General features: G+C 47.2%; 1 protein-coding gene across 7 annotated transcripts in view; it reads left to right on the top strand.

The window, feature by feature from the left end:
* Nucleotides 1–23814, top strand: part of LOC126295133 (zinc finger protein 708-like) — a 233563-nt gene that overhangs the window by 78314 nt on the left and 131435 nt on the right. For all 7 annotated transcript variants that reach the window (XM_049987412.1, XM_049987406.1, XM_049987408.1 and 4 more), the window contains one exon: nt 22536–22573. In XM_049987412.1, coding sequence (XP_049843369.1) covers nt 22555–22573 — 19 coding nt within the window. In that variant the 5' untranslated portion in view covers nt 22536–22554. The remainder of the gene's footprint in view (nt 1–22535; nt 22574–23814) is intronic.

Below are 23814 nucleotides of genomic sequence, written 5' to 3'. Positions count from 1 at the left end.
AAGAATAAGAACCCTCTGGTGGCCTCAACACCAACATTATCTACCAATTCTGCACCTGCAGATGAGGTGGGGATCTCAGAATCTCCTGAGTACCTGGATTTCACTGATGCTTCATACCCAATAGAAATGAATACAAATACTCAATTACTGGCAGCAGGTGACCCTGAGGCATAACCTGCCTCCTTGCGTGCTTCATGCATTCCCGGCATCATGATAATGTCATCCTACAGTGGAACAGCTGCAGTTTTTTCCACCACCTGACTGAGCTACCGCAATTGTTTAGCTTTACATCTGCTTTTTGCATTGGCCTGCAGGAAACCTGGTCCCTGACAATGTGGAGGACTGCCCTTCATGGCTATAGGGGATATTACAAGAACCGTAGTGACGAGAGTAGTGGGCCAGGTGGAGTTTCCATCGGAATGGGAAAGCTTCATTATCCCCATTTTGAATCCTGGCACGAACCAATTGGAGGTGGACTGGTACCACCCCATTAGCCTCACCAGCATTCTTTGGAAGTTGCTTGAATGCATGGTCAGCCAACAGTTTAGTTGGGTACTTGAGTTTCGGGGCCTTCTGGCTCTGTCTCACGGTGGGTTCTGTAAGGGCTGCTGTACCGCCTTTAATCTGGTGAGCCTGGGGTCGGCCATCTGTATGGCCTTTGCCCGCCGTCAGCACATCACTGCTGTCTTCCTTGACATGTGGAAGGCATACAATATGTCATAGCGACATGACATCTTCTCTACGCTTCATGGTTGGGGTTCTCAGGGTCCGCTGCTGCCCCCCCCCCCCCCCCCCCCCCCTGCGGTTCCAGGGTAAGAATAGGCCCAAGGTATTCCTGCCTGTCGTAAGAGGCGACTAAAAGGAGTTTCAACCATTTCGGCCTTCCATGTGATGGTCCCCCTTGGGGTTTGACCTCCATTTTTCAAAATTGTACAGAAGTACGAGCTTTTTGGGGAAGGACGCCTTACGTGGTGTATCACTGGTCCTCAGTTCACTAAGACCTTGGTACACAGCATTGTAACGGCATTGTAACTGCACCCACTATTCCTGAAATTGGGCCCAAATGCCTGATGGGTTGCACAAGTTACGCCCATAGTGCATCCCCATCTGCACCTACAATCATGATGGACTTTCCATGGCACCCGAAATCCAGCACGGTAGCCAGCCTGTTGTGGTGGGGTCGTCATGTACCCTCTAGGTTGTAGCCCTCTGACAACAGAGGGATTGTACTGCCGATACCTGAGCTGCACCCTCCCTGCGTCGCCAAGGAGTAGGTGCCCGTCTCCTTGGGGCATCAGGACTCCCGGCAACGGTCATCCTGCCAGGTGGCCCTTGCTGAGGCTGGGTGGCGCCCGTGGGGAGAGCTCCAAGTCAGAGTAGGTGGTATCGGGGCGACCGTTTCGAAGAAGAAACGTCAAAAGACTTGGACCCCAACCCCCTGTGGGTTCGGGGGTAAGAATAGGCCCACAGTATTCCTGCCTGTCGTAAGAGGCGACTAAAAGGAGTCTCAAACGTTTTCGCCTTGTGAGATGGTCCCCTAACGGGTTTGACCTCCATCCTTCTAAATTTTCCGAAGAGCGAGCCGATTGGGGAAGGGCGCCTTACAAGGAGCGATGTGTCCATCATGCATTACGATCTCTAGCCTGGTTTGTCGTCATCTCTTAGCAGTCCCGCTCACCTACCATCTCTTGGGCGTGGATTTGTTCTTGGGTGCAGTTTATTGCAGTCTGCTATGCTGTGTCGCTTTATGCGCCAATGACGATATTGGACTACATCACCTGAAATCCAGCACGGTAGCCAGTCCATTATGGTGGGGCCACCATGTACCCTGTTGGTTGTAGCCCCCTGACTACACAGGGATCGCTCTGCTGATACCAGCGCCGTTAACTCCCCACGTATGCCAAGGAGTAGATGCCTATCTCCTTGGGGCATTGGGACTCCCTGCAATGGCCATCCTGCCAGGTGGTCGTTGCTGAGGCTGGGTGGCGCCCGTGGGGAGGGCCCTTGGTCGGAGTAGGTGGCATCAGGGCGGATGACCCGCAATGAAGCGTGGTACATCATCTCTTGCTGGCGGCCAGCCACCAGCAGTCTCTAAGCGTTCCAGGGCTCAATACAACGCAACTACATATGACCCCAAATCGTTCCCCTCCCTGGCTACACCATGGGAGGAACGAAAGACTAAGGATGCCAGTGAAACATACTCGCCCCGCTACCTGGTGTGTACGAGAGCTGATGGTGAATCCTTTACATCCATGAAGCCTCAGTTCTTCGTCGAGCACTTAGAGGACAAGTTCGGGGAGGTGGAGGGCTTGTCCAAAATGCGCTCGGGCTCGGTTTTGATCAAATCGGCGTCTTCCGTCCAGTCCCGCCGGTTACTCGATTGTAACAAGCTGGGGGATGTTCCGGTTACAATCACGCCCCATAAGAGTCTTAATGTGGTCCAGGGCATAATATTCCATCGGGACCTTCTATTGCAGTCCGATGTCGAGCTTCGCGCCAATTTAGAGCGGCGAGGTGTTCACTTCGTCCGGCGCGTACATCGTGGTCCAAGGGATAAGCAGGTTGCCACCGGTGCCTTCATCTTGGCCTTCGAGGGTGATACTTTACGTGAGAAGGTCAAGGTGATGGTCTATCGTTGTGACGTCAAGCCATATATCCCTCCCCTGATGCGGTGCTTTAAGTGCTGGAAGTTCGGGCATATGTCTTCCCGCTGTACTTCCAGCCTCACATGTCGAGATTGTGGACGCCCATACTCCATGTGCTCCGCCTCCCATCTGTGTAAACTGCGGAGAGCACCACTCGCCTTGCTCGCCGGACTGCAGGATCTTCCAAAAAGAGCGCCAAATCATGGAGTATAAGACCCTGGACCGCCTGACATACACTGAGGCCAGGCAGAAGTTCGAACGCCTCCATCCTGTTCGAATGACTGCCTCTTACGCCGCGGCTACTACTGTTATGGCCCCATTAGCTCTCCCTCAGACTGCCACCTCTCAGAGCCGGAATGCTACACCTGCCCCCTTGATGGTGGGGGGCACTTCACTCCCTGCTGCTCTTGCACTACCTGCCTCAGGAGCAGCAACCCCCCAACCACTTCTAAACCGGGGAAGCCTCAAACTTCCCCGGCTCGAATAGCACGGAAAGGGTCCCTTGGGTCCCTTCCTTCCCAGGTTTCCGCCTCTGGGAAGGGTGACGTCAGCCAATGGAAGAAAAGCAGACCAGCGGCTGGTCGCAGGGCTTCCCGCTCCTCCTACGTCCCGGAGATTGACTCGCTGGAGCCCTCCCAGCCAATGAAACCCAAGGACCAGAGAGACAAGACGAAGAAGAAGACCTCCAAGGCCAAGGAACACGCGGCGGCATCCACCCCACTGCTCCCTACAGGCCCTGCGTCCGAGGATAAGGTGGAGATCCGGGAGTCCGCTGAGGACCTGGATCTCGCCGGACCCTCGGACACCATGGAAGCAGATTGTACTGGTCCTCCATCGGTGGCAGCAGGTGACCCAGTGGCGTGATCTGCCTCCTCGGTCCCTTCACGCCTTTTTCGGACATGGACAAAGCGATACTCCAGTGGAACTGCAGCGCTTTTTTCCACCACCTTGCTGAGCTTCGCCAACTCATCAGCAGTCACCCTTTCCTCTGCATTGCCCTACAGGAAACTTGGTTGCCGGCAATGCGGACCCCTGCCCTACGTGGGTATCGGGGTTATTACAAGAACCGGGCAGCTTATGAGAGGGTAACTGGTGGAGTCTGCATCTACATCCTTAACTCTGTCTACAGCGAATGTGTACCTCTTCACACACCTTTAGAGGCTGTCGCTGTAAGGATGTGGACGCCTCAGCCTATTACTGTCTGCAGTTTGTATCTTCCTCCAGATGGTGATGTCTCGCGTCATGTGTTGGCTGCATTGATAGCACAACTGCCTCCTCCTTTTGTGTTACTGGGCGACCTTAACGCCCATAACCCCCTGTGGGGTAGCGCCGCGATTACTGGCTGGGGTAGAGATGTCGAGACTCTTCTCTCGCAGCTTGACCTCTGCCTCTTAAACACGGGAGAGCCGACACATTTCAGCGTAGTCCATGGCACATTTTCGGCCATCAACCTTTCTATCTGCAGCCCCGGACTTTCACCATCCATCCACTGGAGTGTCCATGACGACTTATGTGGTAGTGACCATTTCCCCATCTTTCTGTCACTACCACAGCGTCACTCTTCTGAACGCCCCTCCAGATGGGCTCTGAATAAGGCTGATTGGGGCTTGTTCTCCTCTCTCGCCACTATCGCACCTCCTTCCCATGACACCATTGATGCGGTGGTTCAGTCGGTCACCACCGGCATCGTTTCTGCGGCGGCATCTGCGATTCCCTGTTCATCCGGGTCCCCTCGGCGGAGGACTGTGCCTTGGTGGGCGCCCGAGATCGCAGAGGCGATTAGAGATTGCCGGTGGGCTCTTCAACGCCATAAGCGGCACCCGTCCTTGGAGAACCTCATCCTTTTTAATCAGCTCCGTGCCCGTGCCCGACGCCTTATTCGCCAACGGAAGCAGGAGTGCTGGGAAGGGTATGTTTCCACCATTGACGTCCATACCTCTGCATCGCAGGTTTGGGCTAAGATTAGGCGACTCCATGGCTATCGGCCGCCTGTCTCTGTCCCTGGGCTTTCGCTGAATGGAGTGGTGTGTACTGACTCCGACACGATTGCGGACCGGTTAGCAGCGCATTTTGCTCAGTGTTCCGCATCTTCGAATTACCCACTGGCCTTCCGCTCGCAGAAAGAGCGGTTGGAAAGTTGGAGGCTTTCCTTTCACACGCGCCACGCGGAGTCGTACAATGCTCCTTTCAGCGACTGGGAATTCCAGAGTGCACTATCTGCTTGCCCTGATATGGCTCCTGGGCCAGACCGCATCCACAGCCAGATGCTGAAACACCTCTCTGTGCATTGCCAGCGACGCCTCCTAGATGTTTTCAACCGCATCTGGGTTGAGGGTGTGTTCCCGTATCAATGGCGAGAAAGCATCGTCCTCCCCGTGTTGAAACCTGGCAAGAACCCGCTGGAGGTGGACAGCTACCTCCCCATAAGCCTCACCAACGTTCTTTGCAAGTTGCTAGAACGTATGGTGAGCCGGAGGTTGAGTTGGCTCCTCGAGTCTCGAGGCCTTCTGGCTCCGTCTCAGGGTGGGTTCCGTAAAGGCCGCTCTGCCGTCGATATTCTGGTCTCCCTAGAGTCTGCCGTCCGTACAGCCTTTGCACGCTTCCAGCATCTGGTTGCCGTCTTCTTCGACATGGGGAAGGCGTACGATACGACTTGGCGATATCACATCCTGGCCACACTTCATGGGTGGGGTCTTAGGGGCCCGCTCCCGATTTTTATTCAGAATTTTCTGTCGTATCGTTCCTTCCGCGTGCAAGTTGCTGCGTCCCATAGTTCCTCCCGGGTCCAGGAGAACGTTGTCCCACAGGGGTCTGTCCTCAGTGTCTCCCTGTTTTTAATTGCGATCAATGGGCTCGCTGAGGCGGTGGGATCGTCCGTCGCAGCTTCGTTGTATGCAGACGACTTCTGCCTCTACTACAGCTCCGCTGGCATTGCAGTTGCTGAGCGCCAGCTGCAGGGCGCTATCCGCAAGGCGCAGTCGTGGGCTGTAGCGCACGGCTTCCAGTTTTCGGCCGCTAAGACTTGCGTTATGCATTTCTGCCGGCGTCGCACGGTTCACCCTGAGCCACGCCTTTACCTTCACGGTGAACCTCTTGCTGTGGTAGAGACGCATCGGTTCTTGGGACTGGTATTTGATGCCCGGTTGACTTGGCTGCCTCATATTAGGCAGCTTAAACAAACATGCTGGCGGCATTTAAACGCTCTCCGTTGCCTTAGCCAGACCGGTTGGGGTGCCGATCAGTCCACCCTTCTTCGGCTGTATCAAGCGCTGATCCAGTCCCGCCTTGATTATGGGTGTGTGGCTTATGGTTCGGCATCGCCATCAGTGTTGCAATTGCTGGATCCCATCCATCACTGCAGGATCCGCCACAGGAGCATTTCGGACAAGCCCTGTTGACAGCTTACTTGTGGAGGCTGGTGTTCCTCCATTGCGGATCCGGCGCGACCGACTTCTGGCCGCTTATGCTGCCCACGTTTGTAGTTTGCCAGGGCATCCCAACTACCGTCTCCTGTTCCCGCACTCGATCGTCCATCTTCCAGACAGGTGGCCCCGGTCATGATGTACGATTGCGGTTCGCATCCTGGCTCTACTGTGTGGGATTGAGCTTTTCCTCTCCCGCCTGTTTTCCGGGCCAATCTCCGTCTGCCCCTTGGTGTGTGCGCTGACCATGCATTCGGCTGGATTTGGCACAGGGTCCGAAAGACTCGTTCCCTCCTCCGGCCCTCCACCGCCGCTTTCTCTCCTTGCCGAGTTTCCCGGATCTGCCGTGGCCTATACCGACGGTTCGATGGTCTCTGGTTTGCACTGGTTACGCTCTTACTGTAGAGGATCATTGTGAGCAACGGTCGCTGGCACCCGGGAACAGTGTATACACTGCCGAGTTGGTTGCCATCTATCGCAACCCTAGAGTATATCCGCTCCCGCTCAGGTGAGTCCTTTGTCATCTGTAGTGACTCCCTGAGTGGTTTACGAGCTCTTGACCAGTGCTTTCCTCGTTCCCGTCTGGTGATGGCCATCCACGAGTCGCTCCATGCTCTTGCCCCTTGGGGCCGCTCCGTGGTCTTTGTTTGGACCCCAGGCCATGTCGGCATCCCGGGCAATGAGCGGGTTGACACACTGGCTAAACAGGCAGTGAGTTCACCGGCTCTGGAACTCGGCCTTATGGAGTGTGATCTCCTGTTGCTTTTGCGCCAGAAAGTGCTTGGTGCCTGGGGTGAAGAGTGGCGCACCCTGCCCACGCCCAACAAACTTCGGGCGGTGAAGGAGACGACCGGTGTGTGGCGCTCCTCCATGCGGGCCTCTCGGAAGGAGTCTGTCGTCCTCTGCCGGCTGCGCGTTGGCCACACGTGGCTGACGCACAGCCATTTGTTGCGCCGGGAGGACCCACCGCTATGTCGCTGCGGGGCAGCTCTGACGGTGGTCCACATTTTGGTGGACTGCCCGCTTTTAACAGGACTCAGGCAGACGTTTGCGCTGCCTGATACCCTCCCCGCCCTTTTATGTGATGACGTTGCTATGGCGGACCTCGTGTTGAGTTTTATTCGGGCAGGGGGGTTTTTATCGTATGATTTGAGTGTTTGTCCTTTTATTTCCTGTATTGCCTTGGGCCTTTGGCCTGTGGTTTTAAACTGTGGGTTTTAATGTCATTTGGTGGTTGGCTTTTCCTTATTTTCATGGTCGGCCAACCACCTTCACACTCGATGTGATTTTGGTTCCATTTGTCTGATCTTTGTCTGTCTTTCTTGTATTGTGTCGTTCCTTGTCTCAGTTCTCCGTTTCTAACGACTGATAGTTTTTATTTCGTGTGATTTTATCGTGGAACAAGGGACCGATGACCTTAGCAGTCTGGTCCCTTCAATCCCACACCCAACCAACCAACTCGGACCCCAGCTTCCAAGGTCTGGCGTTCCAAAACAGACCCCATGCGTGAGGACCTTGTTCGGGTCCAGCCCACCATCCTCGTGCCTCATCGGACTTCGAAGAAGGCCTCCAAGAAGTAGTCTCTACCCCCTGTCCACCCCGGTGTGTTTCGTCTGGCGCTCCATCCATGAGTCGCTGCTCCCGGCCATCCTCAGTTACGTCAGGACGCTCTGCTGCTAGGCGCTCAGCTGGCCTGTCATCAGCGAATGATGCTGCCTCTCCTACGCAACCCAGGAATGCGGCCACAGCTGCTGATGACTCGATGGAACAGGATCCGCCTCCCGCCGGTTGTAGCGTTGGTCCCTTCGAAACCTGTCCCTCTGCGGCTGTCGAGGTGACCAGCTCTTCAGCCGTTACGTTCCCCATTTTTTCTGACTAACGATGGCTTTGTTACATTGGAACATAAGATGTATTCGATCTAATCGGGAGGAATTAAAACTGCTCCTCCGCCTGCACTGTCCGCTCGTCCTTGGTCTCCAGAAAACCAAGTTGCGCTCAACTGACCGTATTGCTTTTACCCACTATACCTCGGAGCGGTCTGACCTCACCCCTGTGGACGGTATTCCAGCTCATGGTGGGGTCATGTTGCTCGTTCGGGACGATGTCTATTACCATCCCATCCCATTGACCACCCCACTCCAAGCAGTAGCTGTCCCTATTACTCTTTCCGCCTTTACTTTTTCTGTTTGTACTGTCTACACTCCATCGTCATCCGCAGTTAGTCGGGCTGACATGATGCACCTGATTGTTCAGCTTCCTCCGCCGTTTTTATTGTTTGGCGACTTCAATGCCCATCATCCCCTTTGGGGCTCTCCTGCATCCTGTCAGAGAGGCTCCCTCTTGGCGGATGTCTTCAACCATCTCAGTCTTGTCTGCCTCAATACTGGCGCCCCGACTTTCCTCTCGGACTCTACTCATACCTACTCCCACGTGGACCTCTCCATCTGTTCTACCACTCTTGCCCGTCGGTTCGAGTGGTATGTCCTTTCTGACACCCATTCGAGCGACCATTTCCCCCCGTGTCGTTCGTCTCCTGCACCACACCCCATCCCCACGTCCTTCAAGCTGGAACATACCAAAAGCTTTACTCCTCTCTGGCGACCTTTCTGGACCACGATTTTCTCAGTTGTGACAGTCAGGTCGAATACCTCACGACTGTTATCATCAATGCTGCTGAACGTTCCATTCCTCGTACTACCTCTTCTTCACGTCGCATTTCCGTCCCCTGGTGGAATGAGGCTTGTAGAGACGCTATCCGTGCTCGACGACGTGCTTTACGCACCTTTCGCCGCCATCCTACGTTGGCGAATTGTATTGGATACAAACGACTCCGAGCGCAATGCCGTAGAGTCATCAAAGACAGCAAGAAAGCTTGTTGGACCTCTTTCACCAGCTCCTTTAACAGTTTTACTCCCTCTTCTGTCGTCTGGGGTGGCATGCGCCAGCTGTCGGGCATTAAGGCCCACTCCTCGGTACCTGGCCAGACTTCAGGTAATGAGGTACTTGTTGATCCTGTGGATGTCTCCAACACCTTTGGCCGCTTTTTCGCGGTGCTTTCAAGCTCCGCCCACTACCACCCTGCCTTCCTTCCCAGGAAAGAGGCAGAAGAGGCTCAGCGACCTTCCTTCCACTCTCTGAATCTGGAAAATTATAATGTCCCCTTTACTATGCGGGAACTCGAACGTGCACTTGCACTGTCCCGGTCCTCTGCTCCGGAGCCAGATGCCATTCACGTTCAGATGCTGACACACCTTTCTCCGGCAGGCAAAAGCTTTCTTCTTCGTACCTACAATCGCGTCTGGACCGAAGGTCAAGTCCCCATGCGTTGGCGTGACGCCGTCGTCGTTGCTGTACCCAAACCTGGGAAGGATCGACACCTTCATTCTAGTTACCGCCCCATTTCTCTTACAAGCTGTGTCTGTAAGGTGATGGAGCGCATGGTTAACGCTCGCTTAGTTTGGATTCTTGAATCTCTACAGCTACTTACCAATGTTCAATGCGGCTTTCGTCGCCTTGTGACCTTGTGACCTTGTGAACATTCATCATGACCAACTTTTTGCGAAAGCGCCAAACGGTTGCCATGTTCTTCGATTTGGAGAAGGCTTATGATACCTGTTGGAGAGGAGGTATCCTCCGCACTATGCACAGATGGGGTCTATGTGGTCACCTGCCCCTTTTCATTGATTCCTTTTTAACAGATCGAAAGTTTAGGGTACGTGTGGGTTCCGTATTGTTCGACGTCTTCCTACAGGAGAACGGAGTGGCTCAGGGCTCCGTCTCAAGCGTAGCCCTTTTTGTCATAGCGATCAATCCAATTATGGATTGCATTCCACCTAATGTCTCAGACTCTCTTTTTGTCAATGACTTCGCGATCTACTGCAGTGCCAGAGAACATGCCTCCTGGAGCGCTGCCTTCAGCATTGTCTTGACAGCCTATACTCGTGGAGTGTGGCTAATGGCTTCTGGTTCTCTGAAGAGAAGATGGTTTGCATCAACGTTTGGCGATATAAAGCGTTCCTTCCGCCATCCTTACATCTCGGTCCCGTTGTTCTCCCATTCATGGAAACAACTAAGTTTCTAGGGCTCACACTGGACAGGAAACTTTGTTGGTCTTCGCATGTCTCTTATTTGGCTGCACGTTGTACACATCCCCTTAATGTCAGAGTTCTTAGTGGTTCATCTTGGGGAGCGGATCGCACTGTCCTGCTTCGCTTGTATTGGTCCATATTCCGATCAAAGGTGGATTATGGGAGCCTCGTCTACTTGTCTGCTCGGCCATCCCTCGTACTCCGTCTCAACTCCATCCACCATCGGGGGTTACGTATTGCGACCGGAGCATTCTCCACTAGTCCCGTCGAGAGTCTTTATGCTGAAGGTGCCGAATTACCATTGGCCTACCGGCGCGGCGTACTGCTTTGCCGGTATGCCTATCGGCTGTTGTCAATGCCCAGCCACCCCTCTTATCAGTCCTTCGCCGATTATCTCGACCGTCAGTATGGGTTGTACGTGTCTGCCTTGCTGCCCCCTGGAGCCCGCTTTCGTCGCCTGCTTTGACAATTTGATTTTGCCCTCCCAACTACCTTCAGAGAGGGTGAGAGCCCGACACCACCTTGGCTCCAGGCTCCGGTTCATATTCATCTCGACCTCAGCTCGCTCCCGAAGGAGGGTACTCCGGCTGCAGTGTATTGCTCATGGTTTGTCAAACTTCGTGCGCGACTTGCTAGTCACACCTTTATTTACACTGATGGCTCCAAAACTGACAATGGTGTCGGCTGCGCCTTTGTCGTCGGGGCCGTCACCTTTAAATACCAGCTCCTCGACCAGTGTTCCATCTTTACCGCCGAGCTTTTTGCTCTCCATCAGGCCGTTCAGAATGCCCGCCGCCACCGCCATTCGTTGTATGAACTCTGCTGTGATTCACTCAGTGCTCTTCAGAGCCTTGGAGCTCCATATCCGATCCATCCCTTGGTGCAGCGGATCCAGCAGTCCCTCCATTCTTTTGCTGATGATGGTTCTCCTGTCAGCTTTCTGTGGGCTCCCGGCCATGTAGGAGTGCCTGGGAATGAGGCTGCTGATGCTGCAGCCGAGGCTGCTGATGCTGCAGCCGAGGCTGCTGATGCTGCAGCCGAGGCTGCAGTCCTCCTGCCTCAGCCAGCCTCCCATTGTGTCCCATCATCAGACATTAGTGGAGTTGTCTGTAAGAGGCTTGTGTCATTGTGGTGGGATACTTCGTCATCACTTCAAGGAAACAAGCTCCGGGCCGTAAAACCATTCCCAACTGCTTGGACAACTTCCTCCCGACCATCTCGGCGAGAAGAGGTTCTTCTGACCAGGTTGCGGATTGGGCATTGCCAGTTTAGCCACCGCTACCTGCTCTCCGGTGACCTAGCCTCGCAGTGCCCTTGTGTTCATGCAGTGACAGTGTGCCATGTTTTATTGTCGTGTCCCCGTTTTAGTCAATCTCGTGTTGTCCTGTCTCTGCCATCTACTTTATAGGATATTTTAGCTGATGATGCTCGAGCAGCTGCTCGTATTCTTCGTTTTATTACTTTGACTGGCTTGTCCAAAGACATCTAACTCTTTCCCTTATTTTATCTGCATATTTGTAAGAACTTTCTGGGGTCCCGCCCCCCCTTGAGTCTTACTAGATTCTATGTGCTCTTACAATTATGACTGGGCGCTAATGACCTCAGTAGTTGAGAGTCCTTAAACCCCAAACAAAAAAAAGAAAAAAAAATCCGCTGCTGATTTTCATACGAAATTTTCTGTCGCATTGTACCTTCTGCGTGCAAGTTGCGGCCGCCCATAGACCCCCTCCGGCCCCTCCCCCGAGTTCAGGGGAATGGGGTACCGCAGGGATCTGTCTAACGTGTCTACCTGTTTTTAATTGCAATTAATGGGCTTGCTGTGGCAGTGGGAATGTCTGTCTCAACTTCCTTGTTTGCTGACGACTTCTGCCTCTACTATAGCTCCATTGGCATTGCAGCTGCTAAACACCAGCTACAGAGCGCTATCAGCAAGACACAGTCTTGGGCTGCAGCACATGGCTTCCAGTTTTCAGCTGCCAAGACCTGCGTTATGCATTCTGCCGACGACGCACATTTCACCCTTAGTCATGACTTTATCTTGCCGGTGAACTTCTTGCTGTGGTGGAGACAAATCGGTTTTTGGGTGTGGTTTTTGATTCCCGGTTGACTTGGCTTCCTCATATTCGGCAGCTTAAACAGATGTGTTGGCAGCATCTTATTGCTCTGACTTGTTTGAGCCACACCAGCTAACCAGTTTATTCTCTTACGGCTTTATCAGGCATTAATTCAGTCCCTTCTGGATTACGGGAGCCTGGCTTATGGTTCAGCATCCCCTTCTGCATTGTGGGTGCTGGACCCCATCCATCACAGCGGGATCCGACTTGCCACTGGAGCTTTCCAGACCAGCCATGTGAACAGCGTACTTGTGGAGGCAGGTGTCCCTCCACTGCGGTTACGGCGCCAACGTTTACTGTCCGCTTATGCTACACACATTTGTAGCTTGCCTGGGCATCCCAATCATTACCTCCTGTTCCCTCTGTCTATCGTCCATCTCCTAGAACATTGGCTCTGGTCATGTTGTACGATCGCATTTTGCATCAGAGAGCTTCTCTCTGGGCTTGGGGTCTTCCCTCTTCCACCTCTTTTCCGCGCCTGTCTGCGTACACCCCTGTGGTGTGTGCCCCTTCCATGTCTTTGGCTCGAATTGGCAGAGGCCCCGAAGGACTTAGTCCCTCCTGAGGCCTTCTGCCATCGCTTTCTTTCCATCATTGCCACGTATCAGGGCTCTGGCGTTGTCTACACTGATGGTTCGATGGCTGCTGGTTGTGTTGGTTATGCTCTCACTCTAGGGTACCATTATAAACAACACTCATTGCTGGCTGGCTGCAGCGTTTTCACTGCTGAGCTGGTCGCCATCTCTCGTGCCCTATAGAATATCCACTCCTGCTCAGGTGTGTCCATTATCTATAGCAACTCCCTGACCAGTTTACGAGCTATCGATCAGTGTTTCCCTCATTCTCATCTGGTGATGGCTATCCAGGAGTCCCTCCATACTCTTGCCCATTGCGGCTGCTCTGTGGTCTTTGTGTGGACACTGGCTCATGTTGGCATCCCAGGAAATGAACGTGTTGACATGCTGTCCAAACAGGCTGTTGGTGCACCAGCCTTTTGGAGAATGACATCAGATCTGTTTTGCAGCAGAAGTTACTTCACACCTGGGGTGAAGAATGGTGCTCCCTGCCTTCACCCAACAAACTTCGGGTCATCAAGGAGGCTACCGGTGCATGGCACTCCTCCTTGCGGTTCTCTCGCAAGGAGTCTGTTTTCCTCCGCAGGCTGGGCTCACCCGGATGACGCACAGCTCTTATTGTGCCGTGAGGACCCACCTCTATGTTGCTGCGGACCCGCTTTGATGGTGGTCCAAATTTTGTTGGACTGTCCCCTTTTAACAGTGCTCAGGCAGATGTTTGCGCTGCCTGGTATGCTCCTTGCATTTTTAACAGATCACACTGCCATGGCACACTTAGTTCAGCGTTTTATTCATGCAGGGGGCTTTTATCACTTAATCTAAGTGTTTGTCTTTATTTTGTGTTGAGTCTGGCCTTTGGCCTACGATTTCAGACTGAGTTTTTTAGTGTGTTTCTAGGTGGTTGGTTTTCCTTTTTTGTCTCTCTGGTTGGCCAACCATTGTCACACTCTGTGTGATTTTAGTTCCTTTTGTCGCGTCTCTGAGTCTTTCTTGTCCTGTGTCATCTCTAGTCATCTTCATTGTTCTTTTTTATTCTTGGTGGGTGTTTGAAGGTTTTGGAAAAAGGTCCCTAGCAGTCTGGTCCCTTCAATCCCACAAACCTATCAACCAACTGTTAAAATAAGCAAATACAAGGAAATATTTCTGTACAAACATGTTTGTAATATCATATGAGATAATAATTTCCTGCTCATTTACATGATGCTTTAAGTTACTGTGTAGCACAATCCAAGTTTGAATTAGAAGCAATTGAACTGGACCCATCTTGATCACTTCATAATAGTAAAAAGAAAAATAGCTAAAAACAAATTCACTAAGAATGATTGATTTGATTTTGGCAGGGAAGCTAAAACAGCTTTGGTCTAACTTGGCACAGTCCACAGTGAAACAGTCTGTTGCGCAGTATTGCTCCCTGTATATCGAGTAAAGCCAGCCAGTGCCCATAGATAGTGCAAGGAGTCCCTTTACCAGTTCTTTGTTAAACACAATTACTTCACTTCTAGTTGCCCCGAAAATTCTGTCTCTCTTGCTCTCCAATACTGTGCAGCAGTTTCTTCAATCTCATCGCAGATGCTACATATAGGGTCTTCTTCCATTACACTCATTGTATGTAGTTGTTTTTTGAAATTCCCATGGCTGGTCATCAGTCCAACCACGATTTAGTCCCTTTCCTGTTCAAGCCCAGGATTAGAGAGCTTCTTTCAAAACATGGCTTCGGCATCATTACCTTACCATGTTTTTGCTTATAGACCTTTGTCCAGTATTCTTTGTGCTGTCTTCTAAGCCAGTACTGTGGTTCTAGTTTGATCATAACCTTGGTGATTGTCAGGACAGGTACCAGTCCATTGAATGGAGTCTTTGCCCCCATCCTGGCCGATCTGGTGGCTTGAGCCCTCTGACTTTCTGCAATAATCTTAGATCTTGTTGCAGGAGCTGCCAATGATTTCAGGGCTGCCTCGCTATCAATAGATGTTGATGCTATGGTCCTTGTAGCACCTATGTGTATTCTCCTCCACACACGCCCTGATTGCAGTAATTTCAGCTCGGAATAATGAGGTCAGTTTTTCTAGAGCGATGATGCCCTCCACTCTTGGCTGAACCCTGTAAAACCTGGGCCCAGTACCTTGGTGTGATTTCGACCCATCAGTGAACCAGACAGTGTCCCCCACTCTTGGCTGAACCCTGTAAAACCTGGGCCCAGTACCTTGGTGTGATTTCGACCCATCAGTGAACCAGACAGTGTCCCCCATTTTTTCCCATTGCTCTGTGCTTCCAGTTATATTGTAAAGCTTGTTGAAGCAGTTAGGAGTTATTATCTTATTGGCTGGCTTTTCCCCAGCCATTCCAATAGTTGTCTCACTCACTATTTTAGTGTGTGTGTGTGTCTTGATAACTCAATGAGATCCAGTTTTTACCAGTTTTGAGTCTATATGCACTGGCTGCTGCCTTCATCTTAAGCCAAAGGTGTAGTGGAGGCGTGTCCAGCATGGCTTCCATCCCAGCAGTTGGTGAGCTGCTAATTCTGCCTGTTATGGTGAAGCAGGCCAGTCTCTGCACTTTGGCAAGCTCCTTAGCAGCAACCTGCTTTCCTACCTTCTTCTAAATCACTACAGCCCCATAAGAGATCCTAAGTCTATCTGTTGTGGTGTATATCCAGTGCATACCTTAGGGTCATAGGCCCGAGTTTTTGCCACAAGCCCTTGTGGTACTCACTAGAGTACCTTTCACTTTGGAGCAGATGCCCTTAATCTGAGGGGTCCATGTTAGTTCCTCATCTAAGGTTACTCCTAGATCTTTCGCTATCCCCATCACGGGTAGAGTTTTATTGCAAAACTTTAGATTCCAACTTTAGTATTGGATATGTTTCTTCGTGATTGGTACCACAACAGTCTTCTTAGGTCGTGTTTAATGCACCAGTCTTGCACAACTTCCAGTGCACCTTGTGCCATATTCCTAACTGTTCTAGTAAATTTGCCAAGTATTACTATCACAAGGTCATCTGTGTATCCTTGGCAAAAGCATTGTCTGGAATTTAGTTCCTCTTGGTCTTGTTCACATAGTATCTTTTTCTGGCCACAGCGATGTCAGAAATTATATATTTCAACAGATTCCCGATATTCATTGTACACTTGTGGAAAGGACATATGGAGAGATCCCCATTTCATTGTACCTCTGAGATGCTGTGTCCCATCACTCATGCTCTGGCTATAACACCACATTCAGACTGAATTAAATCTTAATTACATGCCATTGTTGTAGCAGGGACATGCAGAAACTGCATCAGACACTTGTTGTCTTATATAGGCATTACCAACTGCAGTTTCATATTCTGCTTGTTTACATGTCTTTGAATACATGTGCTTATACCAGTTTGTGTGGCACTTCATTGTATTTAAAGTATGTATGGGAGAGAAATGGAACAAATGGATGATGGATTAATACCAACATAAGTTCATGACAAAGGGAGTTGTAAAATGATCTACAGACAACCAACCATGTCAGTCAATAAAGCTGTCATGATCTAGGGTGAGAGAAAAGATCATTGTTAAATCTTTCAAGAAGGTCGGCATAAATAATGCTCTTAATGGTAGTGAAGACCATCTTGTATATAAAACAGGACAGTAATGCTGATGAAAGAAGAAAGTTAAGATAGGGAATTTCAATAATTTTTAGAGGGCATTTTGGTTTTATAAACTAAGAAATTTTAGGCTGAGTTTTCATTCTAACAAGAAAATGGTAAAAATTGCTTGAAAATTAAGAAGCACCTTACAGTAAAATTAAGAAGCTCCTTACAATCTGTAAAATATGGTAGCTGTTTTCTTTGAATGCATTTTGATTTAATCTGATGGGCACACATCAGACAATGTACTTAAGGATTGTTGCTGCTGTCCAGAGTGTCATCAGATTGCGTATAGTGATCTGCAGAACAAAACAGTATTTGTACTCTGCAACTGCTGTTTACTATCTGCTCCTTTTGTCTCACCATGGTTCTAAATACAGTTATTTTACAGCAGCACAAAAATGTTCTATAGAAAGCATTAGTTACAATTACATAAACATAAGTGTGTAATAAAAAAACTGCCATTGGGTAATTGGAAAATATGAAATTGTGACCTATTAAGTACAAGTCTACATATAGTTTAAACAAGGTTATGTTGCATCAAGAGGGAAGTAATTCTTTTGACAAAAAGTAATTTGTAGGTCTAAGTATATAAGAATTAAACTATTTTGGGATGTAAAGAACAAATCAGTACTTGTTGCATACCCATGGGCTTTCATCACAGTTGCACATCAATTTGGCATTGAATCCACAAGCTTTTGTAACAGGTCAATTGGGAGTTCTTACCATGGATCCAATAAGATGCCAGCAAACTGATCGTGGTTTTAATAGCTTCTACCATGAACACATCAGTTCAGTGCATATAAGAGATGTTCAGTTGGATTTATATTCAGGCACCAACTAAGGCACTCAAAAAGTTTGTTTTTGGTCATGAAAGAAATTTTTATAAAATATAGAGGTGTTTTTAGAATCATTGACCTGCTGAAACATCCAATTATGTGACACATTCTATCTCCTACATGGAATCATATCATTTCCAAGATGTGACTGTACAGGAAACATCCACACACCATGACACTTCCACCACCATGCTTAGTGGTCTATACCTAAGCCTTGTTTTGTCCCTCTAGCTTTTTTGTTATGTATACAGGGCGAGTAACTATCGCCACCTAGAATAATTCTGAAAATATGAGAGTAACTGAAAAGTTTGTGGGACAAACATTGCATGAGACAACGGGGGGCCATAATATGACAGTGGTGTTATGTTGCTAGATGGGGTTGCGTCAGAGGTGTGGTCAATTTTTTTTTTTTTAATGGTATGTTGTTATTCGGTACTAAATTTCTGATAGTGCTGTTGAGACAAATCCAATGATGTGCAACGAAGGTGTTTGAAGGTCAATTTGGTCAAAAAGGTGGCATGAACATTCGTATCATTGCAGTGCTGCAATCTTTTTATTATGGATTAAGTGGTATTCTTTATTACATCAGTGCTTGACGAAGGGCTTGGCAAAGGGTCTGCTCTTACAATTCTCTCTTATCTCGTACAAATAGTAAATATTCGGCAAATAGAACATATCCACCTAACGTGCTATTGACATGTAAACACCGTTCAACAGTGTTGCAATACAACAATAATAGGAACAGTAAGACTAGTATCGTCAAGTCAAGTGAATGTGGGTGATGTATTTCTTTGAAGAAAAAGTCAATAGGCTTCTCATTTATGGAGAATGCCAACAAAATTCCGTGAGAGCTAGTACTGTTGCACTGTGGTTCAAGATTCTCACAGTAGTTTGTGTCAAATCACAGGGGAATCTCGCATGAGTCAGAGTAGTGTTGTTCATGTTCTGCATCATCATAAATATCACCCTTACCATATCAGTCTCCACAAAGAAATAACTGGTACGGATTTATGCATTGCATTAAATTCTGCTGATGGGCTCAACTTCAGAATCAGAGGGATGACACATCTATTAACTTTCTTCTGATGAGGCTTCGTTAATGAACCATGGAAATGTTAATTTGTGTGAAACGCATTATTGGGCAACTGAAAGTGCACACAAGGTCAGTGATGGTATAATTTGGGATTCAGGAGGACTCAATCATAAGCTCCTCTTTTATCGAAGGCAGTCTTTATGGTAGGAACTACACCACATTCCTCCAAGAAACATTAGAACTGTTATTGGAAGGAATATCTTTAGGGACAAGGAGCAGAATGTGATATCAACACAATGAGTGTCCGGCACATTTTTCACGGATGGCTAAAAATGAGCTGCAGAGAGAATCCCCAAATCATTGGATTGGATGCGGAGGTAATGTGTAGTGGCTGGCTGGTTCGCCAGACTTGACACCTCTGGATAATTTCTTGTGGGTATTCGTTAAAGACATTGTTTATAAAGAAATTCCAACTACACCTGAAAATACACGAGAGAGAATTGTCAGAGCATGTGCTTCAATAAGTGCCAATTTGATGAAGAATACCACTTAGTCCATGATAAGAAGTTTGCAGCACTACATTCATACTAGGGACCATCACTTCAAACACCTTCTGTCAATCCTTCTGTTACACATCATTGGCTTCATCTCCATAGCCGCTATCAAAAATATGTAACCAACTACAGCATCCCATTTAAAAAAAAATAAATAAATAAAAAAGAATTTGACCTTTATATCTCTGAAGCAGCAAAAACCAGTCACATTGTGACCCCCCCACCCCCTTGTATTGTGCAGCTTTTGTCCCATGAACTTCTCAACTCCTACCATACTTAGAGTTATTCTTGGTGCCAATAGTTACTCACCCTGGATACTGGACACCATCAAAAAATAAATAAGTTAAATTAATTTTTGTCACTCCATAAAATGGTACTTATCTTTGGCATTCCAAGTTTGGAGTTTCCTTGCAAACTATCCTGGAACTATGTTTTGAATTTCTGAGTGGATTTATGTAATTCATCATGTAAAACACCTGTTACTAAGTACCTTTTTACAGTAGACGTGCGTCACCTCAGTCCATTATGTTGTTTCACATCATCCCTGATTTGTCCAGATATTTCTCTTGGCGCAACAACTGATGGCTTACAAATCATTCTGTCCTTCCTCCTCACTCTTCTTCAAGGATGACTTTACCTTGGCTTATTTGTTGCTGCTATTTCCTGTTCTTGCCATTGATTGTGCACAGTTGTTATTGGTTGTAATACGCCATACTCTACTGCTACCTCCCAACCTTCAAGACAGGTAAAACAGCTTGTCTCGTATCAAGCGAGTGTTCTGTTTTGCTATAATTCTAGTTCTTTACAACAATCACTGAGTGAATACCTGTGTCACAGTAGTTAATGAATACCATACAATCAAGGCAAGTTACATGCTTTCAAGCTAAAGGAATGTATACTTACATTGCTCTTGTATGATCTTCCTTGTTTACTAGATATATAAGCGTAACTCAATCAAGAGCGTCATGCTGCTGTGTTTAGATGTGTTGCTCTTTTATGACTGCATGCAAGCAGTACTGACAGCATAACAACACAGCTGCAAAATATTTCCTAACACTGCTGTCGTCTAACAAAACATGCCAAATACTGTTATCTGCACATTTGCAGGGACTCTTTGACACCCTTGCTGTAATTTGCTTGCAGTACATATACAATCACTATGCTTTACTGAGGAGATACAAATGTGGAACAATTTTTTCTTGCCCTGCTCAATTACAGGCCAGCTGCTTTACGTTTCTTCATGTTACTCTTTCATCTGTACACTTTTTTCTTTCCAGTCACCTGATGTCCAGTTTCTATCTTGTCTTTTTGGAACTACTTTGCTGTGGAGAATTTATTTATCAACTCAATTCTATTTCTGTGTTTGGTTTGGTTTTCAATTTCTTGCTTATATATAAAAGTTTCTTGTAGGTCTTGGTGCTCTTCTGTAAGCTAATGAGTTCTTTTTTTTTTTAAGTTTTCAGTACTGCTGAACAGTTTTTCTTTTCAGTATGCTAAGACTCAATAGCCTTCTTTGCCAAATTTTGTTTCCAGTTATTTTCTGAAATATTTATTTGTACTTTGGTATTGTTTCTGAATTTAAATGTTCGTACTGGTGTTCTGTTTCCTAATATCTTCTCTATCTTTTGTTGATTCTAACATTAGTGTTTGTGATGCAGATGTATATTCTTGCCAAATGACTGCCTTGAAAGTCGGAGGTTCTGCAGTTTTGTAGAATGAATTTTTGCTATAAACATCTTCTGTTAACAGAAATGCAAAGACCATCTTTCTTAGTCTTCCTCTTGTGGCTCCATTTTCCCCACCATTTGGCTGCATGACTTCTCATAGACCCTTAAATTTGTCTTCCCCTGATCCTCCCACACTCCGTATTTGATTGGGATGTTGCAGTCCTGTTGTTACCCATTATTGCTTCCTGCTTCTTGTCATAAGAGATGAGTAGTCATGCTTTTCTTACTGTTTTTTTTTTCTCTCTCTTCTGTGCTTCCTCTACACTGTCAGAATTGCTAATTATCTGCAAAAGTTGAACAGACAATTTTGACATTATCCATTTTTTAACCAAGTAGTATTCAAGTTCTGGTATTAGATTCTGATAACTGCTCCATCTGTTCAATGTTCACTTTTCTAGTATGATCTGAAAGAAGAATGTAGTTAGTCCATTGCCTTGGCTAAAGTCTGTTCTCACCTCAAATGAGGCTGGAGTTCCTTAAGAAGACTCATGCTGTCTTCTGTATTTGAGATTCTTTATGAATTTTGAATAAAAGTAGTCTTGCTTTATAGCCATTAGCCTTCTTTATCTGCCAACAATTTAACTAAATGTCTTTCTTAAAAATTTCCCTTTCTTGCATCCACAGTCAGAAAGACATATAAATGAAAACATTTTCTCCCTGGACTGTTATGGAATGTATTTATTAAAAAATAATGTGGCAACTATCAGTGTGGTGTCTGAAACCTTTATAATTTATTTTGAGATAAAACTTTCCTTGTGTTAACCGTGTTTACAAATTCCATATTCATTACAAGACAGGAGTCTTCATAATGTGTATGCCCAGACAATGGTAGTACTTCATGTACCAATTTCTATCAAAGTCATGTCATACTACATGTCTTAATATACTCCCCCCAAGCACTAAGCACGACATTTAATAACTATGACTTATTTCACAGTAAGCTGACACTGGAGTATGGCACAACAGTCTAAATTCATGTTGTGAGTAAATACATTTAGTAACAGTTTAGGCAGAAAATGGCCTCATCTCCATTCCGTACCAGTTTGAGGATAAAAATGTAATAAATATTTTATGTTTTCCTGTGACACTTCATTAAATGCTTCTCAACATTCTTCTCAGGACTGTTTTACTTTCTGCATTGTTCTTGTTATCCTGATTTATTAGTGCATGTGCATTAATTATTGTGTACCTCTTATCTAAGTACTGAATTATTGCAGGGAGAGTGTCTTTCTGGAGGTACTGAAAAATTTAGTACTGATTCTAACATAGATTTGCCATTTACAAATGCAGAGCCTAGTTTTGGAGTAGTTTCGAGAATTTCTTCCCTGTGTTCTCAGTGAAGAATCTACAATTCTCTGAATGTGGTATTTCTTCATCTGTGAATGTGCTATTTTGAAATGTCAATTTTAACTTTTAGTCCATTTAAAATGTCAAAGTATTTTGGGTTTGCCAATATTTATTAATGTTTGTTAATATAGTTCAGGGTGTGAACTTATGGTTGGGTTTAGAAGTCACTCCTCACCTCTGCAAGTTGATCTGGGCTGTCAGTGAATCCCAGTTTTCATAATAAAAAGAGGTGAACAAAAATTTTACACAGGGTGTAAGTGCATGACAGATTAAAAATGTTTTTGGTCAATTTTCTTTCTGAAGTGTGTAGTAGGAAGTATGGCTACAACTGAGCTACTGGCTTGTGTATTTATTTACAGTACAGAAGGCAAAGTGAGGAAATGGAGAATGAATTCTTACTAACATTTTGTCTCATTAACTGCAATAGTTTATCATATCCTCTTCAATGTTATTTTTAAGCCTCACTTACAGCTTTTCATGGACCAATCACATGCTGTCGTGCATTTATAGAATTCTATTCATTTACTGTCTCATCAGTTGTAAATCAGTGACCATTTCTTCAAATTTTTCAGGTGGAAACCTCAACAAGATATGCATCTGATAGAGCAAGGTAAGTTTTCATAATTCACTGCAGAACTTTTTGAAAAAATATAAATTTTTATTTACTAATTGTGAATGTACTTCAGATATAAAATGCACTACTGTAAATGTTCAGTATTAGCGATAAGCAACAATCATTATGGGCCCATTCCTAGACAAATAGAGCAAATGTTTAATAATAAAAGTACATTTGGAATGTCGGCAGCTGTATTGTGCTTAAAGCGGAACGTCAAATGAAAATCACTTAAATTCAACAGATTCATCGTGATGGGCACAAGCTAATGTCGTACTGCAGTATAAAAAGTAAGAAGAAAGGGTGAGTGGCTATGCACGGTGTTACAGAAAGGTACGGCCAAACTTTCAGGGAACATTCCTCACACACAAATAAAGAAAAGATGTTATGTGGACATGTGTCCGGAAACACTTAATTTCCATGTTAGAGCTCATTTTCGTTTCGTCAGTATGTACCGTACTTCCTCGATTCCCCGCCAGTTGGCCCAATTGAAGGAAGGTAATGTTGACTTCGGTGCTTGCATTGATGTGCGACTCACTGCTCTACAGTACTAGCATTAAGCACATCAATATGTAGCATCAACAGGTTAGTGTTCATCACGAACGTGGTTTTGCAGTCAGTGCAATGTTTACAAATGCGGAGTGGGTAGATGCCCATTTGATGTATGGATTAGCACGGGGCAATAGCCGTGGCGTGGTACGTTTGTATGGAGACAGATTTCCAGAACGAAGGTGTCCCGACAGGAAGACATTCGAAGCAACTGATTGGTGTCTTAGGGAGCACGGAACATTCCAGCCCAGGACTTGTGACTGGGGAAGATCTAGAACGATGGGGACACCTGTAATGGACAAGGCAATTGTTTGTGCGGTTGAAGATAACTCTAATGTCAGCGTCAGAGAAGTTGCTGCTGCACAAGGTAACGTTGACCACGTCACTGTATGGAGAGTGCTATGGGAGAACCAGTTGTTTCTGTACCATGTACAGCGTGTGCAGGCACTATCACCAGCTGACTGGCCTCCACGGTTACACTTCTGCGAATGGTTCATCCAACAATATGTCAATCCTCATTTCAGTGCAAATGTTCACTTTACAGATGAGGCTTCATTCCAACGTGATCAAATTGTAAATTTTCACAATCAACATGGGTGGGCTGATTAGAATCTGCACGCAATTGTGTAATCATGTCACCAACACAATTTTCTGTGAACGTTTGGGCAGGCATTGTTGGTGATGTCTTG

The sequence above is a fragment of the Schistocerca gregaria genome, chromosome 11 (assembly GCF_023897955.1).
Source record: "Schistocerca gregaria isolate iqSchGreg1 chromosome 11, iqSchGreg1.2, whole genome shotgun sequence".
Classification (NCBI taxonomy): Eukaryota; Metazoa; Arthropoda; class Insecta; order Orthoptera; family Acrididae; genus Schistocerca; species Schistocerca gregaria.
Note: the sequence above shows the minus strand (reverse complement) of the source record. Positions and strands in the feature narration are given on the sequence as shown.